Source organism: Cornus florida, unplaced genomic scaffold (assembly GCF_030987335.1).
Source record: "Cornus florida cultivar Cherokee Brave unplaced genomic scaffold, ASM3098733v1 CherokeeBrave_3.0.0_Hap2_Chr10, whole genome shotgun sequence".
In the NCBI taxonomy this organism is placed as follows: domain Eukaryota; kingdom Viridiplantae; phylum Streptophyta; class Magnoliopsida; order Cornales; family Cornaceae; genus Cornus; species Cornus florida.
In genome coordinates, this window is record NW_026775580.1 from 73,186,716 (window position 1) to 73,209,331 (window position 22,616).

The 22,616-nt window shown below is 32.7% G+C and overlaps 1 protein-coding gene across 1 annotated transcript; it reads left to right on the top strand.

Annotated features, from left to right (window-relative positions):
* Positions 1–19,488: 19,488 nt before the first annotated feature.
* Positions 19,489–22,310, top strand: LOC132279638 (cytokinin riboside 5'-monophosphate phosphoribohydrolase LOG1-like). Its single transcript, XM_059781664.1, has 7 exons — positions 19,489–19,729; positions 20,245–20,342; positions 20,462–20,492; positions 20,684–20,783; positions 20,980–21,050; positions 21,455–21,598; positions 21,756–22,310. Exons 1-7 carry the CDS (start codon positions 19,598–19,600, stop codon positions 21,849–21,851), a joined length of 672 nt encoding a protein of 223 aa, XP_059637647.1. The 5' UTR covers positions 19,489–19,597; the 3' UTR covers positions 21,852–22,310.
* The last annotated feature ends 306 nt before the right edge of the window (positions 22,311–22,616 follow it).

Sequence of the window (22,616 nt, forward strand, 5' to 3'; positions counted from 1 at the left end):
TTCGGTGCTAGTCTTTAACGTCTCTAGCAAGACCTAGGGTTCTTTTAACCCGGATCAAAGATCTTGCAATGCATCCCCTCCTTTTTAGGATGAGAGATGTTTCAAGTCACTCCCAACAAATGGTTCTTAGAAGAACTTGTTGGGGTAAACTCAAAAGACGTCTTAAGTTCCTTGTCAAAACTTTCCTTGGGCTTCCACGCCCTTTCACAACAAGAGTTCGAAATCACTTTTCTTGCATGCAATGCTGAAGATGAAGATGAAGGCTTTGAAACATTGTTCATGCATAAAAGCTCATTCCTTTCACAAGCAAGATCATGATATTCCTCTACCATATTAACATCTTCCTCATATTTGTCAAATGGATTGGGTATGGGGTTAAAGATGTTCAACTTCACTCTCATGTGCCCAAAAGAAATCTTCATTATCCCCGTCCTACAATTTATGTTTGCATTTGTGGTTGCCAAGAAAGGATGGCCAAGGAAAACAGGAATTTGGTTCTTTGGATTGGGCACCGGTTCCGTGTCAATGACGACAAAGTCAACCGGGAAGAAGAACTTATCAATCTTAATCAACACATCCTCAATTATCCCCCTAGGCTTCTTAATGGATCGGTCGGCAAGTTGTAAAACCACCGACGTCGGTTTCAATTCACTTAGGCCCAATTTGACATAAACCGAATAGGGAAGAAGGTTAACACTAGCCCCTAAGTCAAGAAGTGCCCAGTTGATGACATGTTCACCAATGACACAAGATGTTGTAGGTGCACCGGGGTCCTTAAACTTTGGCAAAGTGTTGTGTTGTAGAATGGAACTCACTTGTTCGGTTAAGACCACTTTTTTTGATGTTTGGCTCTTGTTCTTCCGCTTTTGGGTGCATAAGTCCTTCAAGAATTTAGCATAAGCCGGAATTTGCTTAATTGCATCCAAAAGTGGAAGATTGACTGTGACTTGCCTAAACATATCCATTATCTCATTGTTCTTGGTCTTTTACCTTTCTTTTGAAATGGACCCTTTCAAGGCGTTCGGAAATGGAGCTTTTTCAAAAACTTTTTCAGCATTTTCTTTCAAAGAATTTTCAGCATTGGACTTGTTCAATTCATTGGATTTCAAATCACTTTTCAAAGAAGAATCATGAATAACATTTTTCAAAGAACTTTTCTCAAACACATTTTTCAACACTGTTTTCAATGAATCTCTTTGGAAATCATCTTTCAACTCACAATTTGAGGGCTTCTCATTCTCAAGATCATGCACATGCAATGAAGGAGGAATAGTGTGTGGAACGAGACGGGTGACAACTTGAGGTTGTACCGGTTCACTCTCTTCATTAGGCATTCTAACTTGATCGTCTACTACCCTACCACTTCTCAAGGTTGTTACCGCATTGACATGCTCAACATTATGCCCTTCCAATGAGGATTTGGTTTCTACAGCACATTGTTGTTTGATTGGGGCATTCATGTGCATCTTTCCCTTCTCTATAGCATTAAGTGTTTCAGCTATTTGCCCTACTTGGGTTTCTAGCTTGGCAATTGATTGAGAATGAGAATGCAACAATTGAGTATTTGCTTCTAGAGTGCCCAAAGCATTTAAAACCTTTTCCTCAAAAGCGGAACCTCTAGAATTTCCTTGAGAATATGATTGGTTAGGAAAAGGAGAACTAGCAAATTGATTTCCTTGTGAGTTATACGGTCTTGAACCTTGGGATCCTTGGTTTTGAAATGGAGGTGGAATGTATTTCCCTTGAAAGCCGCCTTGGGAAGAGTTCGAGCCCTCCCCTTGGTTTTTCCAAGAAAAATTAGGATGATTGAATTCATTGAATCGAAACATAATACATTGAATTCACCAATTGTATAAAGCATAAATATTTCAGAAACGTCAGGAACGTATGTCACTATAATCCAAATAAGAATTTGCTATGTCAGGGCATATAAATCCCAACAGCTCCCACTTGCCCTCATAGCCAATTCAAATTGCATCTAACTCCAATGTTATCCAGGTGTTGATCAAAACTATTGATCGATAACACCTTTGTTAATGAATCAACAAAGTTGTGTTCCAACGCAATGTTATAGTCACGAGTACATTTTCTTGCCGGACAATATCATGTAGGACATGATACTTTCCTATCAGTGTACCTTGTTCCTCTATGGAACCTTGGGACATTAGTTTGGACTACTTCCGCACTATTGTCGCAATATAGCTCGATAGGCAGGCTAGTATGATCCACAACCTCTACATCAGTGAGATCAAACCAAAAGGCTTCATTTGCTGCCTTTTAAGGCTGCAATGTACTCCACCTTCAGGTTTGAGTCAGCAGTTGAAATCTGCTTAACAATCTGCTAACTGATTTCCCTTCCATTGAGTGAATATACACTAAGTCATGAACCTCATAGTATCTACTTCTGATTGAAAATCAGAACTAGCATACCTGACTAGGACCATATCATCACATCCATAAATGAGTATGAGATCATTGGTTCTCCTAAGGTACTTAATGATATTTTTCACAACAGACCAGTTATCAAGTTCAGGGTTGGACTGATATCTACTAACTATCACTACTATGTAGCGGATGTCCTGTTTGGTATAGACTATGGCATATATGAGACTCCCATATGCCGAAGCATATTGTTCCAGTCTCATTTGTTCAATCTCCTCTGTCAGTCTTAGAAAAGTACTTACTAGAGAGAGCAATCCATGTCAATAACGCAAGAACTCATTCTTTGAGTTTTGCATACCAAACTTGGTCAAAACTTTATCAATTTGGATTATTAAGATATGCCTATTTTTCTTTTAACCTGATCTTGCATAAGCTTGATCCTAGGAATATAGCTTACATCTTGAAGATCCATCATTTCAAAATAATTGAACAATTACCTTTTCTTTTTTTTTTTAATGATGACAAAGCTTCCACATCATTATAAATGAGTAGGATGTCAACAATATATAGAATTAGAAAAATAATGATATTACCCTATGCGCACATGGTTCATTCATTAAGAAATCTTCTGGTATCCTTTTGTAGATTAACTTGTCTTCCATAGGTATCACCCTACTAGAAAGTTCTACAAGATCCCAGATTTTATTAGAATATATAGATTCTAACTCTGATTTCATAGCAACTTGTCAAAATGATCTATATCCATATCGGTTCAGGCTTCTGTGTAGCTTACTGGGTCCAACTCATGTTTAACAATGATGTCCGTAAAGGTCTCACCTAAAAACATGATTATGTCAGATTGGATGATAATCCTCCCACTACAATAATGTACCGATGCAGGAATTTGTGTACTAGATGATGCTGACGCATCAATAGAGAATTCATATATAATTCTTAATCTCTATAATAAGTGTGTTCATATGTGGTACATCTGATACTCATACCATATTCTCTAACATTATGCTACTAGGTATGCGATTCATAATATGATCCTCCTATAAATAAACAGTGAGTGTATACAATCAACTTTTATCATTGAGATCATAAAATAATCCATCCAAGTGTCTTTAGAGTAGCTATCAAATCTATCATGCGTATGATCTGTTTCCAACTTACTTGTCCATATCAAGTGCACATGTGCTAGACTACCCCATATGTGCATGTGATTTAAACTAAGATTTAGTAAAAAAACACAGCTCTAATGGTATCCTTGAGACAAACTAAGATGGAATGCAGTTCATAGTGTGCATTGATATTGTTAAGGCTAACCTCTAAAATGAAAGAGATAATGTAGCATAGTTGATCATAGATCTAACTATGTTAAGCGGAATTCTGTTATTCCTATTTGACACCTCGATTCATTGGGCTTCAATTCCGGAAAACTAGTACACAGCACCCTTATTGACTATATAGTCTTTGCACTATCCCAAGAAATACTCATATCCACAATCAGATCGAATTGTTTTGATAAGTTTATCTGATATGTGCTCCACATCAGTCTTGACACTTTCAGAATATACCAAAAGTTTAAGACTCGCGTCGCATCAGATAAATTTATCCAAAACGTTAGTAATCTTCCTTTGATATTCATAAGACCACACGTGTCTGTGTGTACCGACTCCAATTGTTCTTTATGTCTATTTTATTTGGCAGATTAAGCCATTAGGGTTATCTATCCTTCAAAACAGGATTCACAAGTTGGTTTAGGTTTCCCTGCCTCACTAGGTTATAAACCTTCTTTGACCAATCTTTGAATCTCATTTTGACTGATTACAACCCAAAAATAGACACTAAAAATATAATGAGTCAGGAATAACAAATTTTCTCTTAACATTCAATCTAGAAGATGCAACATTAGTTTCTACATCCTTCAAATATTAAGAGCTTGTGGTTATAGTATATCAACCATCTTTCAATGCACCAGAAGCAATCGCACATCTATTCAATTTTATAAAACCAGTTTTACAAAATAACAATACAGTTTTTATAAATCGAAAGTGAAACAAGAATTAGATTGCGTCTAACATCTGTGCATAAAGATAGTTCTCTAATACTGATATCCTCATACTCTCTAATTTCAGATGTAATACTCCTACTGACTTAGCTACAACCTTGACATCAGGTCAAGTACAAATATATATCCATATCATCGAGACTTTGGGATTCTTGAAATCCTTGCAACAAATTGTAAACATGTTTAGTGACTCCAGAATCTATCTATCAGGAATTAATAGATACAACCACATAATATGGCTCAATGATTAAATATATATTTTCCTATGCCACGTCATTACTTAGACAGTTCGTCCTTCAGTGTCTTAGTCAGCGGCAAAAGAAACAGTTTCCTTTGCCCTCAACATACACTGCTTTATTCCATTTAACCTTTTGAATACCCATGTTTTGTGTTAGCGTAATCCTATTATCATCCTCTGTCTTTCCTTTGCCCTTCCACTTGGGCCTAGAAGAAGATGGTATAGATTATGTTAGATTGATAGGAATGTCTATACTTTTGATTATCCATTTATCTATTACCAATTCTATAAGAATATTAGCGTGTGTGAACTCAAACTGGTTCCTTATTTAGTTCACTCTAAAAGAGTCAAACGAGTTTGGTAACAACGCAATAATCATGCCAACTTAAAACTTACCACCCAAGTCAGCCTTATTGACCTCCAGTTAAATTTTTAAATAATAAACAATCATTTTCAAAATACGATCTCTTACTTGAATTCTTTAGACTATCTCAATAGTAATCAAGCCTAACACAGTACTAACGCATAAACTCTATATAATCTCACCAAAATATCTCATTAACATGATGCTTGAAGAAAATAAAATAATGCAAATGTTAGCTTTGGAGCGTATTCGAGATAAACTCTAAAATATTGCACCAAGTCCTATCATTTGTCTTATTTCACTTATTAAAAACATTAATGTTCTCTTGGGTATCTTAAAGTAAAATGATTAGGTTTAGGAGTAGTAAATGTATTTTGTACTACTACATTATGAATAAAATATCTAAGTTCCTTTTCCAGTCAATAAAAATGAGGTCCAAATACATTGAATATGTAAGCAAGCAGATAAAAAAGAATTATACATAATTAATCTGAATATAAATGTATTCATATAATATTCAAGGTGAATTATTAATACTATTATGCATATTTAAAATTAAAATAAGTTTGTCAACCACATAGTATAATAAATCTCAATAGAATAAGATTTCATTATCACTATTGGTGAACATTCCCTTTTAACTAATGTGGGTCCTTCAACTCCGTAGTATAATAAATCACACAATCAATACGTCAATAACTTATCCTGGTGGAGGAGTTCATTATTACTATTGTTGGGATTTATTTGCTATTAGGTGAGCACTTTCATTAAAATAATAATATGTGGGTCCCTTAACCACTACATGAAAAATCGGATAACCAATACGCTAATAACTTATTCGGTTGGCGAAGTTCATTATTGCTATTGGCGGGCAAATCCCATCATTTTCATATCTCTTAAAACAATGCCTTGTCTATCTATATGAAATGATTCCCGATTAGGTTTAGCCTTTCTAAAATCACCTAGTGTAAACCACTCCGTTGGGGAGCTAACACTATTGATTTTAGATTGAGTGTATAACGTCATTAATGCTCCAACGAAAAATAAAACATTAAATATCTTTTTTATTATAATCTAGATTCTTTAAATCATGCGTAAGGCCTTATTTTTAAAGATCTAATTATAATGAATATTTAATATTTTTATTTTCATGAGACAATCATTCTTGTAATACTAAGACTTTTTAAATCATGCGTGGGGCCTTATTTTTTAAGATATAATTACAATGGTTATAATAACGAAGGCCATGGGGTAATGTATAAAAATCCCCGCCCCCACTCAATTTTTAATCATTCATAATTAGGGTTTTCTATTCATTATTTAATACATGTAAAACGCCTTGATTTTAATCCAATTAAATTTAGAAAATATCTGGATTTTAAATGATTCACTAATATTTAATTTGAGGCATTCTATTAAAATAATTTACAAAAAAAAAAAAAAAAAAAAAAAAAAAAAATTCGTTTCCCAATAAATGCCCTCAAATTAATTAGCAATCAAATCCAATTTATCTTCATAATTTAATTAATATAAATCAAGCCATTTAGATAATAAATCATGGATCCAATGCATGAACAATAATAATCAGTATTAAATTATTTCATGCATCACATAAATTAAATAAACAACAGATAAAAGCAAATAACATGGCCAATGAATTTAGCTTTTAACACTTAATTGCTCTAAGTATTACGCAAAGGTCAATCAATGGCTTGTGAACACCTGTAGAGGCTTGTACGTGCCTGGAGAAGCAAAACGACGCTTAGAACGCGCCCAGATAAGATTACACGCACCTGGACGCACCTCTAGAAGTCTCCAGCGCGTGCCACGCGCTTGCACACGCTGGGAGGATGTTGCGGCGCGTGGCATGCGTAGGCACGCGCCACCACGCGCCTGCACGCGCCTAGAAGGCGCGTCAGCCACATAAACGCGTGATCCCACACGCTTAGTCAAACATTGGTGCCGGCTGCCTCTACGCGTAAGCACCACGCGCCTGTTCATTGAAGGCACATGGGATGCATCCTTGCCGCGGTTCACCTAATCATCTCCTGCCACCGATCTCCCTCCTACGGCTGCTGGTGCATGCGCATGGTATACCGCGCCGCACCGGATCAGTTGCCATATTCCGGCGCTACCCTCGTCGGCGGCGAGACTTCGGTCGCCGAAAAACCGCCAATAGTTTTAGAAAAAAGTTTTAAAAATTCCAGAAAATTAAATTTAGCCCTAAAAATTCCAGAAAAATTCTGAAAATTTTCTAAAAAATCCCAAAAAATTTCTGAAGGCTAATTTAACCCTTTTGGACCTTCTTGAAACTTCATAGCATCCTTTGATGAAGATTACACGGCTTTAAATAAATTTACAATTTGAAATACAATGGAAAAAATTAAATTACATCATTAAACTTTCAAACGGCTAAATCAAAACCTTAATTAAATTCATTCAAAGATAAAATTACATTCAATATACCCATAAGTTTCATCCATGGCCCAAACACACATCATCATCCATTCACAATTATACATACATCATCATGTATCAATATATATATCAATATATTAATTCATACATCAACATACATCAATAAATAAATATATGCATATCAAAATTGGATCCATGAATGATGAATTTTGATCAAAACATGATATCTAATAATGAACCAAACCATGCTCTGATACCACTGTTGGAAACGTGCTAGTTTTAAAAACTTTTCGAGGGATTTTCATTCACAGATCTTGATTCATCAAATAGAGACAAGTTTTATGCAAAAATAAAATATGATGTATCATTCAATTAACAGATTGAATACTTACATCAAAGGTCTGAGTAAACCTTTAAATCTTTCCTCTAAAGTAAATGTTCTCACTTATTGTAGATCCCTTAGCAAGATGCCTTCTCCTTGGATCTCCATCTTCTTGGTAATTGTTTTACCTTTAGGAATTACTTATAAGCCTCTATGAATGGCCTTGGAAAACTAGGCTTGTGGGAGCCTCCATTAAATGAAAACATTAACCCTAATTTTCTAGAGAGAGAAAATGTATTCCTTTTTCTTTCTTCCAAAAATCACACCTAAAATATACATAAACCATGTATATATATAGGCAATATAAAGATAAAGAAAAGGAAACAATAAATCATTCTCAATCTCTAATTCACATGTCTCAAATCTAATAGGATTCCAATATCAAGTTGGGCTATGAGTGAGAATCATTTGGGCTTATTATTTTATTGGCTACAATGAATTAATAATTGGCCCAGTCCATGAACCCAATTCAATTAATTCATAAATTAATTTCTACTCCACTAAAAGAAATTAATTGAATTCCAATAAAATAATAAATAACCTCTAAGTCAATGTTGCACTTTGACCCCTCTATGCATAATTAGTTATCAGATAAATAAAGTCATCAATCCGACTACTTAATTAATATATTTATTTTGGTGCCATTGATTATCTCTGGCTCGATCACAATAAAACATTTGTTTGACAAAAATAATAATTTAAATAAATAAATATATAATAAATCATTTTGTCTAAAAACACATGAAGGCCTTCGAATTTACTTTGTGATCAATCATAATCAATACAAAATAAATACAAGTAGCAATGATACAAATATTGAAAATATAACTCTCGAACTATTAATTACACAACTACCCAAAGTGTCGATCTAAGGATCCCGAAGTATCCGCCGAACAAATCAAAGTAATTATTAATTAATAAAAGAGTTTATACTTTTCTCATACTTAAGAGTCAAATGCCATGACAGTGATAGGGAACAAATGAATACGATGGCTCTCGCAATATATCTCAACCTAACGCGGATCCAGTTCAAATCTTAATTAATTATGAGTCCATCCATAATTAGCGACTATGAACAATTTATGATTACTATTTATAATCATGTATTGATTGCCATCACATACATATATAAATATCTCTTGCAATCAAGTGGACATTATCAATTCTATAATGAATCGAAACATAATACATTGAATTCACCAATTGTATAAAACATAAATATTTTAAAAACGTCAGGAATATATGTCACTATAATCCAAATAAGAATTTATTATGCCAGGGCATATAAATCCCAACACTTCAGTCTATCTTCAATTTCCAATTGTAACGTAAATACATCCCATTGCCTCAAAAAATTCTGACTTTTTTGCATAATCTTTTCACACCCACTCTCTCTCTCTTGTGATTGCTAAGCCCCTTCAAAATCTCAATTTCTATTTCTGTCTTCTATTAACACAGCTTCAACCTTCATTTTCTCCCAAAATCTTAGGTTTAGCCATTCTCATATTCTAAAATATGTTATGCCCATATAACATAGACATTATGGTGTGTGTGTGTGTGTGTATATATATATATATACACCATCTTGATAGTTTTGTAGAGGATGAGAGCTGTATAGAAAGATGGAGATGTGGCAGGGATTAGCATATTAGGATTTAATTAGGGCTTTTTATTGATTTCATATTGTAACAGTAATAAGGGTAAAACGGTCATTTTCAAAATACAACCTTCATTTTATTGACAAAATGAACTGGAACAGTGTCCCCTGGTTTATTTTGCAAAAATTAGAATAGTTTAGAAGGTTTTCTTTAAAAATAAAAGTTCAAGGGGGCTCTTTGAGAAAGAGAGTAAAGTTGAGGGGGGTTATTTGCACTTTACCCTATGTCTATTGAATCCAAACAAAATTTACATGAACCGGAAAAATGAATTATATTTCAACAAACTATTTAAGCATAAAGCAAGATAAAAGCAAAACAGACCGAAGCTGAAAAGCAGTCTATTAGATATATGACATCAACATAGTAAACTATAGGCCACAACTAGCAAACTTAATTGGAAGTCATAACATGAGCAATTGAGCACCAATCAAAGAAAGTCGTACAAGTAAGAGGAATGTCAGAAATTCAAATAAAGATTACTCAAAGTTACTGAAAAATTCCTATAGAGCAGTAATCCAAACGAGAACCAATGGTTGATGCTGAGAATGAGTTGATAGATATATACCTAAATTTCTTCGATTGTTTTTTCCTTGGTTCTAGGTACTATTTTGCCACGAATAGGACATTGAGAGTGCAAAATCCAGAGAACACTGAAAATGTAACTGAAAAAAAGGTCCAAAACATGTAGAATCAGTTGTTAAACAATCCAAACCTATCATTATCATGATTTATGTGATAAAGTTCAGAAAGAAAGTTGAAAGTGTAGTTGACTGCCCAAGCACCTAACCAGTTTACTAGCACCACCAAACTCACAGCTTCCAGGGGAAGAAATTAGATGAAGTTTAATAACTTTCTCGACTCTTCATTTGGTTTCCAAGAAAATAAAGGGAAAGAAAGAGAAAACTTAAGTGCTGCCGTCAGTTTTACAGGCATTCACAAATAACATATTTGATTAAGACAGAAAATACAAATTCTATCCAATGGAGAGGAAGAAAACTGGAAATGGAATACACTTCTTAACTAATTAGCCATGGAAAATGTTAGATCCATAGTCAAATGGTGCAAAGAAGTACTTACAAAATGAGGAATTTAACGGTTATTCAAGTACCTCAGACATTATCACCCAAGGAACTACTCCCATTCCAATAGAGAATGATGATATATAAATTTGGTCACATTGAGAAGAAAGATAAGATACACAAAAAGATTTATCAAATGTCTGAATCATATCAAAAATTCACAAGGTAATAGCCAATAACTGGACCCATCCGAGCATCCTTGAGGAAACAATTGTACTTTTGGTGGACACAATTTATTTTTTAAACATATAAAATCAGCTACTAGAAGAGAAAATAAATAAATAATGTGACAAATAATACGGCTAGCAACAACTTTAAAAGAGGAAACTCTTAAGTTCATGAAAAAGAAAAAACTCTTAAGTTCATTGAATTGAAAAGCCAGAAACTCAAACTCTCAAGTTCAGCTGTGTTAATGAATACAGCAAGAGAAAATGTACAATACAAAGATACATTTATACACACACATAGAGGAAGCTCTTAAGTTCATGAAAAAGCAAAAACACTTTAAGTTCATGGAATTGAAAAGACAGGAACTCAAACTCTCAAGTTCAGCTATGTTTATGGGTACAGCAAGAGAAAACGTACAATACAAAGATACATACACACATATATATAGATGTGTGTAGATGAAAGAGAGAGAATTAATTAGTTGATAGCAACAAACCTATGTTTGTAAAATGAAAATTTCAGTTCTTTAACCTCCCTCTATGTTTCCGCTGCCGCAAGTACAATATTTGGAACCTGCCATCCAGTACAAGAAGTTCAGTGTTTGCAGGACTGAAGTAAGCATAATGTTTAACTGTTTATCAAATGAAAGGAATATATAAAATACCACAAATCCAAAAAGTAACCAGATTGTGACGTCTGCACCACCACAAGACCAGCATATATCACCTTCATTAATATATAGCACATTAAGATTTACAACTGACAGTCTAAGCTTTGATCGAAATCAATTTTCAGTATTCTATTTTAACAAGTGGCAAACTTTCAAGAAATGCAACGGCAAGTGTTTTAAGGGTTTCTCTGGAAGTGAATGCAGAGCAAGAGAATAACTAAATATAACTAAACTTTCAAAATAAAAATAAAAATGCTCAAATGATTTAATTTCAAGAAGACATAAGCAAATGCAAAGCAGATTGCAGTTGATCAGAGCTGTGCTATTCTCCACGCGAATGTACTGGAGTTCAAAGTTTGTCCTTCCAAAGAGCATTATCACTAAATCGGACAGCATCTTCAAGGCTTTCCTCTGGTCTGGTCCATCACTCAAGACGACTGGAGATAAAGTAAATTGGGACACTTGTTGTCTTCCCAAAAGAGCGGGTGGTCTTGGGCTCCCCAACCTATCAAACATGTAATGAAGTTGCTGTCATGAAACACTTTTTCCATATCATTAATTATAAGGAAATGCTCTGGGTTCGGTATATCAACACTTATCTCTTAAAAGGAAGAATCATTTGGGAAGTAAAGATCCCTGGACAGTGCTCTTGGAATTGGAGGAGGCTTCTCAATCTCAGGGCTACTATTAAACCTTTTGTCACGGTTGAAATTAGAAATGGAAGTAATTCCAATTTTTGGTTTGACAATTGGAGTCACCTAGGACCATTGTACCAGCTTGTCTCTCCCCAACAGATCAGTGACTCAAGCTATGATAGTATGACCAAACTTTGCTCCTTTATTGTCAACTCCGGTGGTTGTTTTCCCCTGCCATCACCACACTCAGCCTTCCAACACCAAATCCACATAAACGGGATAAGGTCATTTGGTGTCCATCATCTTCAGGGACATTTTCAATTGCCCAAACAGTGAACCACCATCTACTCACCCTCCCATGGGCACATTTGGTTTGGGCGAAACCATTGATTCCCAAACATTCCTTCACATTACGGGTTGCTATACAACATCGTCTCCCAACCCTGAATAGGAGATGCACTGCACACATCAAACTTGAGTCCTCTGCAACAATGAATTGGAATCCCACGACCACCTGTTCTTCAAATGCATTTTTGTCAAACCCTTGTGGACATTTTTACAAATAGGATGTGGGTTCTATACTGCCCTCCTCATGGTCGAATCTAATTGCATAGGCATCCTACCAATGGAGACGAAATTCTGGATTCTACAACAATACGGTTTCTAAAATGGGATTGGCCTCACTGGTTTACAACATTTGGAACGAATGTAACAGGAGGATCTTCAAGAAAAAATCTCTCCATGCGAACTCAGTTCTTCATCAAACCTTGGAACCAATAAGATGGAAGCTGCACTCATCAACGATTAGGGACCCAATGAATGCTAGAAGAATAGCTTACGAATGGGAACTCCCATCTCCGACCATACGACCACCGGCGAAACCACCAGACCACAGGGGAAGGGACTGAGGAGATCTTGTCCACTATCAACACTCAGGGTGGTGTTGGCCTCCCAACGGCCAATTTTTTTATTATTGGGCGGGCATGTTGTATATTGGGCTCATGGGTCAAGTTGAATCTTGGGCTTGTAATGTTTTGTTAGCATTGGGCTAACTCCTGGTCTTGTACATATGTTTGGCTCACATATATATATTTTGAAATTTACCTTAAAAAAAAAAAAAAAAAAATGAAATTTTTTTTGGATTTGATACATGCCCCAATTCGCTGAAATTTCTTGCTCTTCAAATTGAATGGGCCTGAGTAGGTCTTGATTTTATGTTTTTGGACTCTTGGCCCATATTTAATGGGCTAGTTTTTTTCTCTCCTTTTATTTTATTTTTACTCTTCCGGTATGCCCCTTGTAAATATTATACAATTTTTTTTTATATATACAAACTTACTTACCCCCAAAAAAAAAAAAAAAAAAACTCAAGTACCCTTGTAATTCTTGTACAATTATTAAATTGAATCCAAAGGTCAATTCAATTTTCTCTTGTAATTCTTGTACAATTATTATTATTATTATTGAGATTTGGGACCAATAAAGGCTTTTAAATTATAAAATAGCAAGTGAAATGAAGCCCTCTATAGTGTTCAACAAATTAAATTAATTTGAGCAAGGAGTAATTCTTTAATCGTACAGTCAAAAACACATTCTTCCTTGTCATTATTTTTTAATTATAAAGTGCTTTATTTAATCCCAAAAACTAATATGCATTCCCTAATTTCTGTCCTACCACTAATAGAATTATATAAATATTATCAAAAGTTTGGTGTACTTAATCTCTTCCTCCTAAATTCCGAACACTCTTAATCAAGTGGATTGCTTTGAATGAATTTTTTTTATTTTTTTATTTTTTTATTTTTAATTAACATGACAACTACTTTTTTAGAAAAATTTCACTTGTTGTGGTCATTTTAAGTTTCCCGAGTCCCCTCCGACACGATGCCACGTGGTTTCAGCTTACCCAGTCATACACTTTTAACCCTATATATTGTATGAGTTTGGATCATCTACTATAACCAATCTCTGCTGTAGTGTGTTGCAAAAATTTTCTCACATACGTATTCTACATTTCAACACATTTATTCTAAATTTTAACAAATGTATAAAATTTAGAACAAATTTTCTATCCATTGAAATTTAGAATCAGATGTTTTAGTGTCTTGAAATCTTTTTTCAACGTCATTAGATATAGTTTTAACATTTTTTTTGTGTTTTGAAATATAGAATAAATGTATTGAAAATAAATATCAATGAATTAGAAAACGGTACTGCAACAACAGATTTGGACTCTATATTATATGCATACACGCATAAATAAACTTGGAATGTGAGAGGCATAGGCATGGGATTTGGACTCTATGCATATAAAATTTTATAAAAATATATTTATACGAGCCTATATTCATTAATATAAATTGTTCACAAATTTATACAACCGAGCCCAATGTGGCTTGAATTTGATTTGTTATTAAATAACGTTAAAAATTAGGCTCCAGTTTTGTTTGTCTACTTAAAGAACAAACTCAAATCAAACTATAAATAAATCGAGCCAAACTTGTTGATGATACAACATAATTTATTTGTAGTAGTAGACCATTTAAATCGTCCCAAAAAATAAAGGATAAGAAATGTATTAGTCAAAGACTTTGGAACCCTCTTTTAATAGATAAGAAATAAAATAGTTGGAATAACAGAACCAGTTTGTTTTTAGTCAGTCTTATAAAAAGACAATCAATACATGTAGATCGAGAGAGACAAGGATGGTGCATGTTCGTGGTTATTTGCATGACTTTAAGCCACAGAAAGCACACTAATTAATCAATTAAGTTGAGAAGTTAACGAAAGGAATCTTAAAAATTTTAAGTGATTGATTGGAGAGAATAGAGATATATGAAAGCTAATGCATGACATGACGCTCTCTAACTTTGGACAATTTATATATATATATATATATGATGGTTCGTTATATTACACCACAATTGCGACCGATACTGTAAATTATATTATATATATAATACCATAAAGTAAAAATTAAGTTGGGGCTCCAAACTTGACCCAACAACTAACCATGTTGGGTGCTGTTTTCTATTAAAAGATCTTTGGTTTGGATAAGAAGGGTTGAATTGAAGAATATTCCTGTTAATGAGGGGGGACAAAAAAAAAAAAACAAGATAATTTCAATGAGTATACGCAAGATGGAAACATTCTGTCCGAATCAATCGCAACTTTGAATCCACTACTTTTAGAAAGAAAAACTTTGAATACGTTAATTGATTGGGTCAATGGTAATATATTTTATTGAGAAAAAAAATTTGTACTATAGTAAGTAACATAATTAATTAGTAAATATTGTACATGTTTTAATTATATATATATATATATATGTAGAATAATAAAGGTAAAGTGCAAAAAAAAAGAAATTATACTTTTAAAAAATTCAAGAAACGCTCCTCGTATATATTATGTGCACATAGATTTCTATAATTTGAAATTTTGTAACAAATTATCCCCTAATCATCAATTTTGACTAAAATTTTAATAAGAATCCCAAAATATCCTTAATAAAATTTGTGCATATAAGTATTATTTTTATTTTTTTTACTTTGCTTTAAGGGCATTTTAAGTATTTTAGTCTTCAAATTGAGAAAGTTTCTTATTTGCTCAATTTGAAAAATATACTGAGTGTTTTTTTTAACAACAGAGACATTTTTTTAACATTGTGTATATAACAGGAGAGTTTTTTTACACTTTAACTCATAAATAATAATAATAACAATTAAATATGATTTATTTACCAAAAAAAAAACAATTAAATCTGATTTTTCAAAAACAAAGCTTGATTCCAAATTAAAATTTCAAGAACAGTGATATTGAGTTTTTCGATCCTTTGTGTTTTAATTGAATTAGTCAGACTTTTAGATAATAAAGTTTGTGTTTGTGAAATCAAATCAAACTAAAGTATAAATTATGGATGTCTTTGTCGAGAAATATTCCAAGAGTCCTCAATAATTAATCAAATTAATTCGGTTGGCATAAAGGAAACAATGAAATGTGCATATTCCATGATACACCAGTTTGATTATATATTTTTTACGCAAAAATGCATAAAAAAAAAAAAAATAACAAAAAATAAATAAAAAAAAGAGTTCCGTGTAAAGTAAGCAACCTTCTCTCTTATCAATTTCATGGAGTTTTAATCAACTTTGATTGAAACAGGTTATCTTATGAATTTATGGATTGTTATACGCAATATGTATATATATATATATATATATAGATGTTTTGTGGGTGTGTAGTGTACATAACCAAAATGCTTTGTGGCTCACATGCACTTGCATGTGAGTAGGAGGACCACCAACCAACACCTCAGTACGTTTAGGACAGTGCAGAGACAATTTGAGTTTCACTTCTTGTGCAAAAACATTTTACTCCATATTTTTAAATGGCTAGTAGGAGCAAAGTGAGGGCTTGAATTTTTCGTTAAAATAAACGGTAAATTGAATTGACTTCGCTAATGTTTGAATAAATGATAGACGAATAGAACAGTTTAACATTTATTATTCTGACCTTTTTTGCGATTTGATGTACATGTTTAACAAAACTTTTATTGTTTTCCTTTCGATAAAATTGTTAATCAAATTTTATAAAATGACAATTTTTTCCTTTCTCTATATAAAATGTGAAATAATAAATATATTATTATAATATGATGGCATTACTGAGTTTTCACACTCAAATTTATTATTCAGTCTTCAAGAAATAGATTTAAAGGAGGTCAGAGTTATAAACGTTGAACGATTTATCCGTATGTATAATTCCTCCAACTTCATAAAAGGTCAATATAATTTATGCAAATAAAGGATAAAAATTAATTTTCACTATTAAAAATGGTGTGATATAGTTGATTATATCTTCACTACTTGTTTTTTTTTTTTTTGACAAACTACTTGTGATGTTACAAAGTACTATATTGGTTGATATTTTAATTTAGTGGTGACTTGAAGATTACTATATAATAATGAAGATTCAAATCTCATCATCTTCTGAGATAGAAAAGCAATAAAGAAAGAAATTAGTGCTTACTTTATTTTGTACTAGGATTATGATTATGGTTGGCCTATGACCTTACCAAGCTAAGTGGGCGTAGACACACACACACACACATATATAAATATAAATGAGATTGTTTGTTGAAAGTCGTATGTCTATTGCCTGATATGGCAACTTCAAATTGGAGAAGCAAATTGCAAGTTGAACACTCTCAATTGCATATTATATTCCTTTTTGTATTTGTGATGTGTAAAGGTCAGTCCAATATTTAACAAACTCATATGTGTAAAGCTCACTCCAATTGCCATATAGAAACTTCTAGGCATACTTCTCAAGGACCATCCCAAGACTAGTGCTATCCAACCACTGGCTAAATTTGTCGGGTGAATCATTTTCTTCACGACTTTTATTCTCTATTCTGTATGATTTAAATTTTATTAATTTTATATCATTCATTTTTATGTTTGTTTTATATAATTTAAATTAAAATCGTCAAATAAATTAATATTGTTGATAGTGGTGTTTTATCATCTTAAATTGTATTTAAAAGCTTTTTTTTTTTTTTGTATTATTTTTATTTTTATTTTTATGGGTGTGTTGATAAATGTCCATGTTGTAAACTCATCAAAGGGCTATATGCACATCATATATAACATTCCAATTTTGCTATGTGATACCACTAGTACCAATATTCATTTAAATTATTGAAATTGAAAAATAAAAAGTGTTACAAAAAAACCAATTTTTAGTTTTATTTTTTTAAAAAAAGGTCACACATTGTTTTCTGCAACATTTGGGGAAATATATAAGCTAGCTGGTTTTAGAATATCTTTTGTATGTGACCCTGGAGGAAAAGGACAAAAAACAGAGGGATAAACTATTTTCCTTATTCTTTTCACCTATTTAAATAAAATTAGAAACTGATTTATTTTCAAACATATCAAAAATCAAGAAAAAGAAAAAAGAAATGGGATATTGTATCAGGTTTTATTCTCTTACTCTTGCTCATAATTTCTTTCTTTTTCCATTTTCTTTCTAGTAATAATACAATGAAAATGAAATTTGTTTAAACTCCATTTTTCCTTCACTTGTTAATCTAAATCAAACAGCCTTAAAAAGAATTAGGAAATAGAGATTTTAAATAAGTAAAAATAATAATGATTTGTAGTCCGAAAATCCGACTGATTTATACTCCCATAAAATTAATTAAATGTATTAGATAAGCGAACTCTCTAAATAGTCCAAAAGTCAGACAAGTTCATTTGATTTGTACTCACATAAAATTAATTAAATATATCCGAATGTCGAGCTCTCTATCATAGAAAAAATTGACATGCTTGCCGGTTAATTAATACTTGGAAGAAAGCCATCCTATTTAGTCCCTTTTTGAGTTTTTGTACCGTTGTTTGATGTCTACCTTCCTGATCCAGGGGTGGCCCAATTACCACGGGCTGGTGCATCTCTCCATAACACCGTCATAACAGATCTATCATTATTTGTGCAGGACCATTTGCCATGGTCCACCCAATAACTTTGATTGTGAGATGCCATTAATTATCCCATTTGTGTTATCAGATTGTTCCATTTTATGTTTATCTATATAATAATTGATAATGGGACCGCTACAGACATTTTTATTTAGTTATAATAGAACAATCTTATCGTCAAAGGCAGTTAAAAACACTTTAATTGTAAAAAATATTTTATAGAATATATCCCCGTAACAAATAACATATTTTTTACTAATAATAATTTCATGACACATTTGCTACAAATAGCATTTCTTGATTTTCTTCTTTACAATAACAACTCAAATGGACAATAGAAAAAGCTCACAAGTCTCTCATCTACAGTAGCTTTTAGAATAACCTATTTTTTTTTTGTAGAAGCATGTGGTTGTGTAAGTTGTTTTTTGTTGAGATAATATATATATATATTACTTTTGCAAAATAACGTCTAATGTTTATTACTTCAACTTTTGCTGAGATTTGGTGACACTCAGTTTTCTTTGCGATAAACTCGTTGACCAAATTTCATAAAATAACGATTTTGCCCTTTTTATAATAAAATAAAATATAATATATTATTATAATATAAAAATATTATTAACTTTTTATATACTTAAAAGACACTTTCCGTCCGCTAATGAACGGGTGTCAACATTGAACGGCCTATACAATGTAATCCAAATTTCAAAAGTAGTCACTAGTAATTTACCCAAAATTATAAACTAAAAATACTTGTAACTATAAAACACGTCTGAATTTATCGAGACACGTGACTGATATTAAACTTCAATTGCAAGTCGAGTTATTAGAATATATCACGAGAAAATGACAGATGTATGGAAAGAATTGGATTGATTTGGATATAAAAAAGGACCAATTACAACACCATCCCCTCACTTTTTGGCTTTCATAAAGATTGCTGACTGCTCTCTCTCTCTCTCTCTCTCTCTCTCTCTCTCTAAATCAAAAACCAAAACCACCCATTGAAACAAAAAGTCAGCAGCTGAAACTAAAGCTTCTGGTCTTATGGAAAACAATTATCAGCAACAACCTTCTCCGGTGAAGTCGAGATTCAAACGTATCTGTGTTTTCTGCGGCAGCAGCCCCGGCAAGAACCCCAGCTACCAGCTTGCTGCTATACAACTCGGAAAACAACTGGTACAACTACATACACACATGTATATGTATATATATATATATATATATATATATATATATATGTTGTTACAACTTACAACTAATGGTCATTGGTCCAGATAGGACTCCTCTAAATGAGAGGTTGAGAGTTCTAGTAAAAATATTGTGGCTGTGCACGTTTGTTTGAATTTTAAATATATATATATAGTTGTGATTTAATTATTCATGAAGGATTAAAACAGAGTCAAGACCTCTGTTTTTTTTCTGAAACAGAGAACAGAGGACTCTGTTTTCAGTGCAATTTGGTTGTTTTACTTTGGGAAGGGACGATTGAGTTGGATGGGTTTGGTGAGAGGTTTTAATTAATTATTGTAATTGAAAAATACATTCAATTGTTTAGTGATGAGTAAGAGTAACGTGGTTTTATTTTTTTGAATTGTCAAATTGTGAGTTTTTGGTTGAATTTCAATTGCGTGTCAAATTGTTAAATGTTTATATAAAAAAAAAAATTAAAAAAAAAATAATAATAATGGCAGGTTTTAAAGAACATTGATTTGGTCTATGGAGGAGGCAGCGTTGGCTTGATGGGTTTCGTCTCTCAAGCTGTCTATGATGGTGGTTGCCACGTGTTAGGGTACTCATTTGCTGAATTCCTCTCCCTCACTCTCTGTGTGTACACACACACACGTGTGTGTGTGTGTATATTTATATATATCTGAGCTGTGCACTTATTTACCCTTATATATTTTGCAGGGTTATTCCAAAAACTCTTATGCCAAGAGAGGTAATTATTTGTATATTATGAATTTTGTAATGTGTCTGACCAAAGTTGTCTAAAATTAAGTGGTTTTTGTGGTTTTTCATTAATTAAACAAGTTAAAGAACGATTTTGAGCTTGAGCTCTTTGATAATTATATATGTTATTTTCTTTATTATTACTATAATGTTTTAAATTGAGGTCTATATTGATTGAAGATTATTGGAGAGACTATTGGAGAAGTAAGAGCTGTGTCCGGTATGCACCAAAGAAAAGCTGAAATGGCTCGACACGCCGACGCTTTCATAGCACTTCCCGGTAATTTCCTGTATAATTCAAGTTCATACATGAATTTTCATTGCTAATTTGGTTCATATGCTCAAATTAATATATGATTTATACAATAGTGATTGTCGCTATCACTAGCTTGCATTGCTTAGAATAATTTATTGCATATATAACAGATAATATTTCAGTTCATATTAATATTACTAATATGATTTTTAATTTTCAGGTGGCTATGGAACCTTGGAAGAACTCCTGGAAGTCATTACTTGGGCTCAGCTGGGAATCCATGATAAACCGGTATTTTCGTTTAAATATATATATATTTTTTTTCCAAATTTTCTAATAATATACTCTCTTCTCTGTTCTAAAATAAGTGTCATATTTTGAAACCGTGACTCACATATTTATACAGTACCATGTGCTTTATTTTAGTACAGTATGTTTTACCATTTCTCCACGTTCTTCAACTTGAAAGAATATGTTTATGAGTAGCATGTATAAATGCACACGCATGAATTTCTATATAACTATATATGAACAGATGTATTCATAATATTCATATACGTGCAAATAATTTACAGGAAAAAAATCATACTCATTTGCATGTTTGTAATTTATTTTTACATATTCCAATATATATATATATACACACACATAATTTATAGAGATCTCTTTTGATTAATCATTTCGTTTGACACTAGGTTGGTTTGTTAAACGTTGAAGGGTACTACAACTCCTTATTGTCATTCATAGACAAAGCAGTTGATGAAGGTTTCATTGCCCCCTCTGCCCGTCAAATTATTGTGTCTGCCCAAACTGCCCACGAACTCATGTGCAAGCTCGAGGTACGTGTAACGTACGTAAAAGTACCCATCACACGTGGACACATGGGCACACGTGCAACGCGGTTGAAAAATTGCTGTCTCAAAAAGTCAAAAAGTTTCCGGGTCAACGTAATCAAACCAAACGATCTGAGCCGTCCATTTTTCCACTTTTGTGTAGGATTATGAGCCCAAGCATTCCGGTGTGTCGTCTAAGCTGAGTTGGGAGATGGAGAAACAACTGGGTTACAACTCGAAGTCAGAAATTGCTCGTTGACCTAATCCGACGTGTCCTCGCTCCAGAGCATCAGTGACCGTAGATTTTAGTGATTGATCAACAAATATACGTATATCACAGATGTGAACTCCACCGCATCGTACCACCACAGTTGCTTTATCTCTGTCCGATCCCTGAAATCTTTTTTAATATATATATATATATAATTTATATAGAAGCTGACCAGAACCGAGTGATTTCTTGTGAAAAGCATTGGGAACTCGGAAGTATAGAAAATGAAGTACCACTGTACCTCTAATTAGTGATTAATTATTATTTTTTACTATAAAGAAAAATAGTAAAAATATTTGTTGGAGAGAGGTACTACATAGTACTACTAGTAGTACTCCAAGTGTATTCAATATTTATGTGTTTTATGTATTATGTGTGTATGTATCTTTATAAATATATATTTAAATTAATGGAATTATCAGTAACAACCTCTTTACAATTTGTGAATTTATTGTATCCCCGAGTGGCAATAGAATGTCCAATTTTGAGAATAGGTGTACTCGTGTTTGTAGCCCTTCCCTTAATTTGCCAGGACTACCAAAAAATAATAATAACGGTATCATTATTTTTGACATCAGACCGAACCATAATATTTATTGAACTAAATCAAACCAAATTACGAAAAATCGATTTGGTTCGGTTCGATTTGTCGATCTCAGTTGATTTCCTCTTTATTTTATTTTAATTTAGAAGGGACAGAGTTTAAAAAATAACATATCAACTAACATTGATATAATACGCAAAAAAAAAAAA

Coding starts and splice junctions, on each gene's coding strand:
- LOC132279638 (XM_059781664.1), top strand. CDS start 19,598: ATGGAAAACAATTATCAGCAACAACCTTCTCCGGTGAAGTCGAGATTC. Junction 19,730..20,244: donor TACAACTCGGAAAACAACTG/GTACAACTACAT, acceptor TAATAATGGCAG/GTTTTAAAGAACATTGATTT. Junction 21,599..21,755: donor AACTCATGTGCAAGCTCGAG/GTACGTGTAACG, acceptor ACTTTTGTGTAG/GATTATGAGCCCAAGCATTC.